The sequence below is a fragment of the Polistes fuscatus genome, unplaced genomic scaffold (assembly GCF_010416935.1).
Source record: "Polistes fuscatus isolate 324 unplaced genomic scaffold, CU_Pfus_HIC Scaffold14, whole genome shotgun sequence".
Taxonomy (NCBI): Eukaryota; Metazoa; Arthropoda; class Insecta; order Hymenoptera; family Vespidae; genus Polistes; species Polistes fuscatus.
In genome coordinates this window covers 509088-522613 of record NW_025113042.1, presented here as the reverse complement: position 1 = coordinate 522613, position 13526 = coordinate 509088, and the positions used below count along the sequence as shown (strand labels likewise).

Genomic DNA, 13526 nt, shown 5'->3' with positions numbered 1-13526 from the left:
GATTATAGAAATAGATGAAATTGAACACAAAGAGACAAATACTAACTACGCATGTTCCTACTATTACCGGTATTAATTAAATCCTTAATACTGTCACGGATAGTTTACTATCGAGCGAGCAATGCTAACGAGAGTTGGTAATGCAAACCTCTACATATACACATTTCTGAATGCACACATAGATAAACATATATACATTTTCACATACCTATCTACCTACCTATATTGGTTCACAGTACATGTTGTATTAGTAGTATAGTTAAGCACGTTTCACATAATCCTAGACGATCCTAGCAATACAGACGCAATCCAGACACATGTCTGATTTATATTAGACCATTACTACTATTCCACTGCTGTTGGATTGATTGATACTTATTTGCCCCAAATAGAAATGAATATTTTAATTACTATCATTTATAATTAACTTTTACCATTAGATAACTGTAACATTACGAATAATTACGAATGAACGTTGTATCGTGACACTGAAAGATCTCTAACGATTTTTTTTTTTTGTTTTCATTTTATGTGAAATTTATCTAGCACGTTGAAACACATGATATCTTTATTTTCTTAACGAGACGCATGTTAGCCCATTTTCTTTGTGAAAATATTCTTCCTTCGTTAAAATTTCTCTAAGGATTTATTTTATCTTTCTAAAGTAAAACCAACATATTATAATAAATCTTTCGTATTACCCGAAGAAAAATAATAAACATAGAACGCGTTGATGTTATTTTGTGAAATATTTGAAAACGTTATAATACGGATATATATTATCATTTAGGTAGATTTTGAGTGTTTGTATTCACGTGGGAGGAAAAAATGTTTTCGTGTTTATACAATGAAAGAGTGAAAAAAAATAATTTCCGAAAAACGGCAATTTGGTATTGTTCTACGTGAATTGGTCTTCAATTCAACAGGTGCTATTACAGCACTGTTGCGAATCTACCTTGATATCGCAATACGTATACATACATACATACATGCATACATATATATAAATACCTAAATGTATATAAAGTAGACGAACGAGGCAGGAAACGAACGAAATGTTCGTGATATTTTTTACATAATATTTTACGTTACCCGCAAACTCGTAGAAATAAATTTTTCGGATAGATGTTAAAACTGTATAAACTGATAACCTTGAAAAAAAGGGAAAAAAAAGGAAGCAAAGAAAGATAGATAGAAAGAGATTAAGATATTCTTAGCTATTTAAAATAACATTTCAAATGGAAATGTAGATTCCTGGTTAAATGAATATCTCGGAGATAACGATTAATTAAACAATTAATTCATTCGAGGATTCATTCGTTCTTTCGAAGAATTAAATTATTTCATTTCAAGTTTCAACAATGATAGACCAAAATAATACCACCGGTATCGCGTACCGAATCTAATTTAATTTAACGATTAAAAGGCAACATGTTTCATGTGTTCTCAATGAACGATATTTTCTATTTTCTCAGCCAGCTGTGTTCTATCCGCGTATCGAGAAACAATTGGAAAGACTAAAACGCATCTATGTGTAAAATATAATTTCGTTTATCGTCGAGTTCATTATATATAATATAACGAAATTCGACGATATATATATAATATATATATATATAATAAATTATATAATTTAATAATAATATAATTAATATAATATTATATATATTTATTATATATATATTATTATTATATTATTATTATATATATATATTATTATATATATATTTATATATATTATTATATTTATTATATATAATGTATATAATTTCGTTATATTTAATATATATATATAATTTTAATAAAATCGCAATTAAGTATAGAACCGACATAAAAATGATATGATCAAATAATTAACGAATAACATTTCTTTGGTTTTTTTGCTTGTTCTTGTTTTTAGGATCGATAAGCAATATTGACGGAGCGGAATACCATTGCAATAAAACCACCGTTCGTAAAGTTATCAGCGGCGTCGTGGGAGCTGCAAGTTCTGTAACATCGATCCAAGTGGCCAATCTTCTTCGGTTATTCAGAATCCCCAGGTATGTATCTATGTATCTATGTATTTTATGTTATATATAGGATGAATCGGGAAGAACCGTTTCTAAACTCTAGGATTGTATTTTACACACGTGTGTGTGAAAATAATTGTAAAAAAGAAAATAAACTCAAATATTGCTCATTTTTTTTATTAAAGATTCAAAATATAACTATTTATTCTTGTAAATATTTTCTGATTCGCATAGGAAAGGCTTCCAATTGATTCGTATCTTTTTTTTTTTTTTATCGGATGGAGTATTTTTAATACATTGAATTAGTTCAAATCGAGTTATAGATTTTTACTTTCTATATCACGCAAAGAATAATCTTATGGTGTGAGTCAGAAGACCTTGAAGACCAATTAATAAAACTATCGTGATATATTTTTTGAACGTTTATTTAAAAGACCCAATGATTAGAACAATACGCGTGAGGAATTACGTTATGACATTACAACTCGAAAACAAATAACAATCGATTAACAACATTATGCGAACTCCTATTTCACTTTTGATATTTGTAAACACTTTCTATCTACTACTAAAAATCGTGTATCATCTTAATGATATTTCTTCAAAAATACAGTGTCTAATTCTTAACTAACTCAAAAATTCTGTGTCATTTTGATTATTTTTGTTTTTTTTATTTCCTTGAGTGTGAGTGGATAGTTCCTAATTTATTCTCTTTAATTTGTATTAATTTTGAAGAATATTTATTATGCTTGTTAAATTAATTTTTAAGAGACGAATGAGAAGGAACCAATTTCAAAAACCTGTTGGCATGAAAAAAAATGTGTCATCCTTGTGATTCTATTATGTAAGATCGACTAGAACCTAATGAAAGGGTAGAAAACAAATCTTCCTGAACCATTTGTCCCTCATTATTTCTAATGAACCTATAATAAGCTCGTAACCTAAATTAAATGCATTAAATGTTCCAATTTTTTAGCAAAAAAGGGAATAAATGACGATCCTTCCATGAGGCTTACAATTTGATTGTTTTTTCATGTGAAATTATTTTTACGTCCAAGAATTTGGAGCATTTCTTCCGACACACCCTGTATATGTATTATATCTCTACGGAAATACATTTATTTTGTTCTCCATTCGATTAGGAATTTTTATTGATCTATTTTTCCGCAATATTCTACGTGCATTTGACAGAAGAAATAATCGACTTTAAATAAGGAAAAAAAGACAAAAGAAAAATATCTAGATGTTTTTCATATTTTTCTTAAAAATTATATCAAAAGAAATAGTTTATTATTTTTTTTTTATCTCATTTTCTTCGTATTCAAATATATATAGTAGACACACATATATATATATATATATATAAAGAGAATAAAAAGTAAGAACAAAAATATTTCACGAGAAACTGTGATCTTTGAAAAAACGTATTCATAAATAAATAAATAAATAAATAAATAAATAAAAGAAAAAAGGAAAAAGATAAGGATCTACGTTCTAGATTTGTTGTACTGGAAAATCATGTTACTCCTTGCTTACGCTCTAGTATACAGATAAACTTGACGACACATTTAAATACCTACGGCATCCGGCTTACCCAGAATATTCAAACGAAGTCACGTCAATTCGAACAGACTGCATACGATGAATAACACGAGGAAAATTCTACAACTTTTTATTTAACTTTCGATTTTCATTATCCCTCGAATTAAACTATAATCTATATATTATTATTTTTTTTTCTTTATTCTATCGCTAACCAAAATTATAATAATAATAATTCGTATTTTCCATTGATATTAAAAAAATTTCTCATCATTTTATTTCGACTGTGAAAGAAATAATTTAACAATGATATAAAATACATAATATATAAAAAAAAAGAAATAAATAAATAAGAAAAGTGATTATAAATTTGTATTGATTTAAAAAAAAAAAGAAAAAGAAAAGAAAAACAGAACAAAAAAAGATATCGATCAGGACGAAAGAAAATTAATTAAAATGAATATAAAAGGATTAATGCTGGGGATGATTATCGAAGGATAATATAAAAAAAAAAAAAAGAAAACAAAACAACAAACACGGGAAGGATATTAAACTTGTCGCAAATAATCTATCTCGACGATAATACCTATGCTCAATCGCTAACTACTGGAATAAATTTAATAAAAAACGTGTCACGGTTAGAGATAGGATTGCGAAACGCACGTGACCATTCTTTTCCATCTCCCGAATTCAATCTCTCCGATAGCGAGCCGGATTGAAATGACGAGAAGAAAAGAGAATAATACGATACTAGCTTGAATGTCGTGAAATTTGAAATTCTAATCGACGTGATAAAATAACCATGACCATGTGTAATATTGTTTCAATTTATATGGACTAGCACGTACAATAAAATCCATCCTCGGAGATTTCAAATCTCACTTCTCTATAAAGAGAATTACAATATATTACATATGTGTATCTACATTGACACGTAAAGAGAAAAAAAGAAAAAAAGAAAAAAAAAAAGAGAGAAAAGAGAGTTTTGCTCTTGTGAACAAATTAACTTGTCAAACTTTCATCCAACGTTCGTGTGCACGAGCCTAAAAAAGAAAAAAGAAGAAAGAGAGAGAAAACGTACGCACACACACACACACACACACAAAAAAAAAAAAACTTCAAGATAAATTTGCTTAATAGATATATATAAAAAAAAAAAAAAAAAAAAAAAGAAAAAAAAACCAGAAAAAGCAACATTATTCGCGTTTATTTCATATATGTAAATTTCGAACTATAGATTTACCCACTACATCATACTTGCTTAGTCGATCTAAGGAAATACGTTGTAGCGAACCTTTTAGGTGTTCATTTGCACGTACAACACGTAGTTCCTTTCCCTCAGGACTAACGAAATGCTCAAAGAAGATGCAAGAGGAAAGCTTTTCAAAATATATACACGAATTCAACGTATTTACCGAATAAACCACCAAGTTTCAACAATTTTATCTTACGTTGCTTACAAATCTACGGTTAAAAGGGAAACGTAATAATAGATATTTGAATCATTCGACCGAATCGATGGGCTAAATAATTCGTCAATAATTCAAAATTGGAGATAAACCAGAATTCAATTTTTTTCTTCTCTCTTCTCTTTCGTTTTTTTTTTTTTTTTTATTTCTATTTTTTCTCTCTAACAAATTTCGATTGAAATCCGACGATTCGAATCCGCGTAACGAATTTATTTTGTATACCTTCGAGCATTTAATCGCATCCGGTGTTTTTTTTTTCCTTTTTTCTTTTTTTTTATATCTCTACTCGATATTCAACTAACCAAAAGTTTCACTAATTCGACCGTGATATAATATTCTCGAAATAAAATTATTACGAAATAATAAAAGAATTTTATATTTTCAAATTAGCATCGTTTCTTTATTATTCTCTCCGTCATTTCCATTGAACGAATAAAAAGATATATTTATTTGTTATAGTCATTTTTATTTTCTAAATATTTTACCAATAATCCGAATAATTTAATCTTATTATCCCTATAAAAACTATAACTCGGCGGGTTGGTAGTTTAATTAATCGTGAATAAGAGAGAGAGAGAGAGAAGAAAACGACTGCGCTTTATGAACGGTAACAAGATAAAATAAAAAAAAAAGTTTCAAGATCTCTTAAGAATTTTTCCCTTAAGAAATGAGACGTATCGGACTAGAATATAAAGGTTTCGAAGAAAGCATCGCGAATTTAATTTTGGATCGTAATTCTTGACGGCTGGCATAGGGTTTCTCTCACCATTCTAAATGAAACTTGTTGAAACACTTTTTACCGAACGAAAGTAAAGCAGAGAAATTCGCAATTTCGAAAGTGCTAAGCAGCGAAAGTGTTTTATTATAAAGAAGAAGAAGAAGAAGAAGAAGAAAAAGAAGAAAAAGAAGGAAAAGAAAAAGGAGAAAAGAACGGAGTAGTTTGCGAATGAGTCGAAATTGAACGAGTCTAATGAATATAAAATTAAATAAAACACCGATTCTATCTCTGAAAGAATGAGAGAGAACGAGAGAAAAAAAAAACGAGGTACGCGTGAAAAATCATAACAACAAGAAAATGATTTATTTTAATATTCTTTGTCCAGACGCGAAAAAAAATGATATTTTCTAGAAGACTAAAATATTAATCGCTTCTGAAATTATTTATAGTTTATCGAACAATGTCATAACTTATTTGATCTAAATACCGTTCATTGTTACTCTTTATCGTTATTAACTCTCTCGCCATTGGATTAAATTATTATCTAACGGATTGAACTGTATAAACGAACGAGGATTGTCCTATGTCTCTTTCTATCTCTCCTAATCTTCTAAAATCTATTCTAATATCACGTAGGATTGAATAAAGCGATTAATCTACATTGTTACCTATTTCTGTCTAGTTTCTCATAGATATTAAATACAACCTGTCTTCTTATTTAATTGAAAAAAAATCTAAAACGTAAATTACTGCTCGATAAATGATATGAAAGGATACATTGAATGAAAATGAGTGCCGTTGTGGTATTTTTCAATCTGAAAGAGAATACAATTTAAAATGAAAAAAAAGAAAAGAAAAGAAAAGAAAAGGAAAAAAAGCAAAAAGATCAATTTGCGTTTAAGCTTAAATGACACAATTTCTTTAATGACGTACACGCACCGATTTATTCCCAACACTACGAAATTACACCGGTGCAATCAGCGTACAATTGATTAAGTTTCCCTGCAAAAATTTTCTCTAAAACGAACGAATCAAATCTTAAAAGAGAGATCTCTTTCGATAAGGGAAAAGAAAAGAGCATTCTTAATTAAATAGAAAAAAAAGTTAAACGAGTTCTATCGAGAATAATCGTATTTTAAAATTAACTGCACTCTTATATACCGCGACGGCAGGAGTAGAAAAAAGAAATGTTCTCCTTTTCGTTCCATTTTTTTCTTCTCTTCCTTTGTTAGAAATAAATGATTTTAAAATGAAATCACGTATCAAATTTGTTCAAATTATTTGTATAGTCTCTACTCATTTAAATAACACGTCTCTTTTGTATTCTCATGAATTTAAATCATATTTATAATCCTTATATAAATATTCTTCCTCGTCTTATTCGGTTACTCCTGGGAATGTGTTGCAATAAAATAATTCAAAGGATAAACTTTAAGAAAGAGTTTGTCTAAACAACAAACCTCGTTCCGTGTTGCACTCAGAGAGTTAAGTTGAATAGAATATAAACGTTTAGTATTATCTCTCACGACATATATCCATATATCTTTTTATGTACATACGTATTTATCTAGATGCATATAAAAGTTTATACATGGTCGAGAGCTGAGAAACTTCATTAATTAAATAATCCTTAATAATCGAGATCGCTATAAGAGATACTTCGCTCGCAACGATCCTGTATTTTATTGGTAAAACATTCGTGAACAGATCGAGTTTGAATAAAACTAAAACGAGTTTACAAAAAAAAATAAAATAAAATAAAATAAAATAAAATAAAATAAATATTTAAACACGAGAGATATGATGATATATTCAAATATAAATAAATGTTGGAAAATAAATTCAAATAACGAGATAATTACGAAACACAGTGAAATATGTGCAAAAATAATTGGACGAAAATGGAAAAATATCGAAAAACGAAAAACGAGAATAAAAAAAAGTATCGTAATTTATTTCCATCTTTTTTCACGTATGTCTCTCCTCGATATTTTTTTCTCGTTTTTTTTTTTACACTATATATATAGGACCTATATTAAAATGAAATCGACACCAGGAATCCTAATATTTTCCATTGACGCAGTGAAAATTGAAGGGATCGTTAGGTACTTTTTTATTCTATTCATGTATCATGCTTCATCAATAGAACTACCACGCAAAATGGATCACAGGTAGATATTTCTAAGTGAAAATCCACAGAGTGTTCACATTGTAAGAACGAGAAGCACGTAGGCTTTCATGCCGTTAGCCGATATCGAATTTGTCGTCTGTTCTGGCCACTGGTGATACATATATCAAACAAGAATTAAAATTGTAGATATTTCACGATGACAGAATCGATAAGACCGATGAACGTGTATGAGATTTTTTTTTTAAGAAAATCTTACGATTAGAAAATTAAATTTGTGTCCTTACAAATCATCTGACATTTCAAATCTAAATTATTTTCCAAACGTTTATAATTTTAGAAATTTCATACGAAAATGTCTATTATTACATATATCTAAAATTATGCATCAAACTATGTTAAATCTAGTACTCGAAAATGCATGCAATTGAAAAGTTAATTAAAATTACGAAGAAACGTTGGATTTTTCTCTTGTGATTTTTCTGACAATGATTTTTCTTTTGTACAAAAAAATATACGAATGAAAGATAACTATTTGGACGTTCCTGTTACACCGGTACTCATTAATTGGGCAAACGCTAATTAGCTTGAAATCAAGAGTTCCCAATTTTTCTTTATAGTAATTCTTTCTCTTTCTTTTCATTATTTTTCTTTTCACAAAATAATACGAATATAATAAAGTAAGTTAAGTTAATCATTTAACAACCCGTTCATAAATCAATCAAACAAACAATCTTTATTTTTTTATCCCTTTTTTTCCCCAAAGTGTGGATGGATTTCTAAGAAAATTGTATTGTATTAATCTTCGAGAATAATTTTCATTAAAATCTTAAATTCATAAAAAATTAATTTTCATTAAAATCATTTTTCATTTCGTTAAAATCATTTTTAAGAGATTAATAAGTAATAGAAAAAGCTTTTAAAAACTTATTAGCATAAAAAATGGATACAATTTATCCAACAGGTTATAGTATACATCAACGTGTATGAAAAAAATAATGATCACAAGGTCTATAGCTACAATATTGTGTAGGTCAGGTTTATGTCAATGCATTAGTTTTTTTATCAATGTATGTGATCAGGTGAATTCATGGTTTTATTCCAGTATTGAATTTAAAGTTAATCAATTAGCCAGTATGACAAGGTAATATATCAAACGCAATTCACTTTTATATTTAATAGTGATAGTGAATTTGCTCATATTTAATGCTCAATTACGGTTGGTCAGAAGTGTCATTGAATGAAGTGTTATTAAACGACGAATAAACGGCGTCAGTTGTAGAATTTCCCGTGTGGCGTCGTAGATAATGTCAATCAGATTCTCAGGCTGTCTCTTCAAGTGTCCAGAATGTCAAAACAGGATGTGACTTCGAATTGTTCAGGGTATATTAATTTCTTCCTAATATAGGACAACAGAGAGATTCCGGTGGAGAAATTGCGATCAAGTTTCTGAATTAACAACTTGAGAGTTTCATTTTATATCTATGTGATAATTTATTAACCATTTTCATCTTTACGTCGAGTGTGACTCGACATCAATTTTTATCTCGCATGAGGAGCTCCTTTGTCGAGTAACACTCGACGTTTAAATTCTTATTCATGGTATATACCTATTCCTATCGTTAAATGATCGCTTTAAAAATAGGAAAAAAAAAATATATGAGCCGTTTATTTTGAAAGTGGCCTAACTCCATTCTTGGTAAGAAAACGCATATTATTCACTTAATAATTGCCATTATTTTAATAGGAACTGTAAATTGAACACCTTCAGATACACTTAAGCAACATAACTCATTGTTATTCTTTACGTATATTTTTAATTGCATTGAAAGGCAAACCTTTAAATATCTCAATTTAAGGTTAAATGGAGTTAGGCCACTTTCAAAATAAACGGCTCATATATATCTTAATATAGAATAAGATTTTAGCCAATTGGATAGGGAACAATACATTTCCTTTCATTTAAAAAAGGAATAAAATGTATTTCGTACGTTTCAAGCGCATTTTGACAAATTACATGACCCAGTCATTTGACCTCGCGTGGTAAAATTTAGTGTTAAACAATACGTAGAGAGAAAAAATTAACAACAATTATTTACTAACACATTACTAAAGTAAAATTGAGGAACGAGAGAACGTTTTCTTCTCGAGTGTAGCCATTGTATACAAGCGCGTACAAGTAGGGATAGGGTGTTGGAAGTCGAGAGTGTTTACAATTTTGTGGCAACATCTTAAACACCAGCTGCGTGCCTAAGTGATGCATCATGCTATAAATCGAACATTATTTTCTACAAACTAAATATAAGAGAAAATCAAAATAAAGTAATAGGCAGACGTTGGTATCGGTGGAGGCTTCGTTTGTTTCATTTTATCGAAGCTACCACCTCCTCCTCCACCCCTCCTCCTCCTCCTCCTCACCGTGTGGTCATTTTGCGCGGTTTGGGCTTCGAAGGACGCAGCCGGTTCGTTTCAATTAAACGTAACGTCGTATGCTCGCTTCACAAAGGAATTGGCAATTTCGTTTTTCACTTGAAACGCGTGTTAAAACCCCGTTCGATTAAGAATAAAAGTGTCGCAATTTCGATAGGCATATCTTTGTCTGTTCGCGTAAAAAAGAAAAATAAACTAATGAAAATTAAACTAAACGACAAACAAGAATTTTGTATTAACAATCTGATTTACGTTCCCATTCTCGCGTTATTGCAATATTATTATAATCGTATCTTTGTTGAAATTTGTTGAAATATTTTGTTGAAATCTGTAGAAATTTTTTGCAACGAATACATTCCCCATGAAGACAAATCGTGACAATATTACAGAAGAAATATTGACTTTAATAAACGACGAAATCATTAAAGAAAGAAAAGAAATAGAAACGAAGACAAATTTACCATAACACGGCGAACAGAAAAATACAGGTCAGAAGATGCGAGAGGAGAATAATGAGAGATGGTAAAGAAGTATTTTTTACTCTCTGCGGAGAGAGAGAAACAGAGAGAGAGAGAGAACGAAAGTTATGGTAAGGAGTTATAAAAGAAAGAGAAAAAATACAATACAAAAAAGAAAAACCTTGCTTGTAGAATCAGCTGACTTTTCTATGTTATGTCTGACAAACGATGAGAAATATATTCGTTCTTTTTGAAGTATTCTAACAAGATGAAAAAAGAAAAAGAAAGATAAAGATGGAAAGAAAAAAGAGAAACAAATTCTATAAACGGTAAATTAAAAATAAAGTAAACAAAATAAAACAAAGATATTATCTAAGAAAATGATTAGCAATGAATTATCGGTTAAATTATTGGGTTGGCAACTAAGTGATTGCAGATTTTTTGATTGGCAACTAAGCGAGTGTGATTACTTTAACAAAAACCTATATATTTACCTATATATTTACAGGGGGGAGGAAGGGAAACGATTACTCGAGTAAAATTGAATGTTTCCTACACACATTTTAATTTTTTTTCTTATTTTCTTCTACACTCTCGAACGAATAAAACGAAATAAATAGATAGATAGATAGAATATTATTATTTAAAAAAGGATAGTCATTCCCTATAATATTACGTGTTAATAATTAATTATATTACGATAGGTATATCTAGATCTACGAATAAATGTATTTAGTATTACACGAATCTTCCGTGTTGTGTTGGGGTTAAAAACCCGAAAAATCGGCACAACGACAAATTGGCACATTTTAAATTTATTTTAATAATTTCTTTATTATATAAAATTATAAAATTATAAATTTTAAATTTATTTTAATAATTTTTTCTTTTTTATAATTTCTTTATATATATATATATATTTACGTAAGTACTTATTTATAAAAAGAGATAAAGAGATATATAGATAGTTAGATAAAAAGAAAGAGAGAGAAAAAGGGATCCCCTGGAGACCTGTAGGTTTTTATTAAAGTAACCACACTCACTTAGTTTCCAACCCAATATATAAAAATGTTACTACTATTTCTATCGTTAATTAAATATACGAAACTTTTAAATAAATTCTCATTCGAATGCGATCATACAATTTCTGAATGATTTATTTGGATGAGAGTTTTGATTAAATCTGATTACATTCAAGGATGCTAGGGATATTGATATTTCGTTAAGGAAAAGAAACGATAGAGAAAATTGCTATAACCAAGTGCGAAGAGATAACGTTAACTCGTTTCTCGCTACATAAACTCATCTTCTTCCATTTCGCAAGAAACAGATAGATCTTTTTCTAGGCTACCTTTCTAAAGAACTTACCGTTTATCAAATTTCTCATCGTGGCTGGTTGAAATCATCGATCGACCTTGAAACATTTTCTTTCTTTTGTTCTTGGAAAATTATCTTTATAAATTTTATTGATCTAATAAGTATCATTATCGTTCGAATCTAGTTTTTATTCTAAAAGTATCCTCGAATATAAATCAGATCTTATCTAATTATTAATTTGAATAAAACTTTCAGAAAAAATAATATAAGTATATATAATTAAGAATCAAAACTTTAAAAATAAAATAAAGTTAGTTAAATACAGACATATATACAGTGAATCACAGAAGTATTCGAAACCCGTTTCCATTGTAAATTTGAAATAATTGATATTTGTTTGTAATGCTAAAAAGCTTCGAAATGTTTATACACAGAAAGCTATTTTAGTATTATTAAAACTTTCAAATTGATATAATATACTTTATTGCAGAAGAGAACATATTTTATTGTTGGATAAATATAATTTGATTTAAATGGTCAGAAATGAATCTCGCAAGAATATTTGTATCTACGTAAGATATAATAAAATACAATGAATATTTTTGTAAGTAGTATTAGGTTTGTCTTCCTTTGCATTTTATAATGCTTTTAAGATGATTGAGTCTATCTATTGTACGACCTATTTTCCTATTTGTTACGTATAATTTTACTTTTCTTTTAATTTTTCTTTTTTTTTATATATATATAAAATTTATATCAATTTCAAAGTTCAACACCAATCCTAAAATATGTTTCTGTGTATAAGAATTTCAAAATATTGATTATTTTATATTGAAAGTGAGGGCACGTATATTCCTGTGTGACTCGTTGTATATAAAATAAATAAATAAATAAATATAAGAAAAAGAAATTCTAAAAAGTGATACGAATCATTCTCGAGAGTGCGCTTTCATCGTAAATGTATTTCTATCCTCGTCACAACTCACCTCTATAGAAATATATTTGTACAAATTCGTAGAGTTCAAAACCCTAAATTTTCCGTAGCTTTTATCACTAACCATAAGTTTACGGGACGCGTCATTTTGACGCATTTCAAATTTCACGATGAAAATTATATAAAACTTGTATTTGCATTTTGTTTTTATTATCACTTGTAACGACTTTTATCCATTTTAACGAGGAAAACATATATCGAAGTTTATTTTCTTCAAAAGTTTTCTTATATTGAAATTTTCTATGCGATATATCTATTTCTATGACGGATATGCTTCAATTTATATATTCAGCATATATGTTAGTAAATTATATATAAATATAACAAATATACAGCATATATGTTAGTAAATTGGTTTCACCCGTGTAAACGTTACATTAGAAATAAATAATAAATAAATAATAATAAATAATAATACGTAATTTTTCAAGAATGTAATTCTGTCAATTGTAAGCAAT

At 28.4% G+C, this 13526-nt stretch overlaps 1 protein-coding gene across 1 annotated transcript in view; it reads left to right on the top strand.

The window, feature by feature from the left end:
• LOC122514281 (metabotropic glutamate receptor 2-like) overlaps positions 1-13526 on the top strand; it is a 163734-nt gene that overhangs the window by 131442 nt on the left and 18766 nt on the right. The window contains 1 exon segment of the mRNA XM_043631009.1: positions 1901-2046. Within this exon segment, the coding sequence (XP_043486944.1) occupies positions 1901-2046 (146 nt within the window).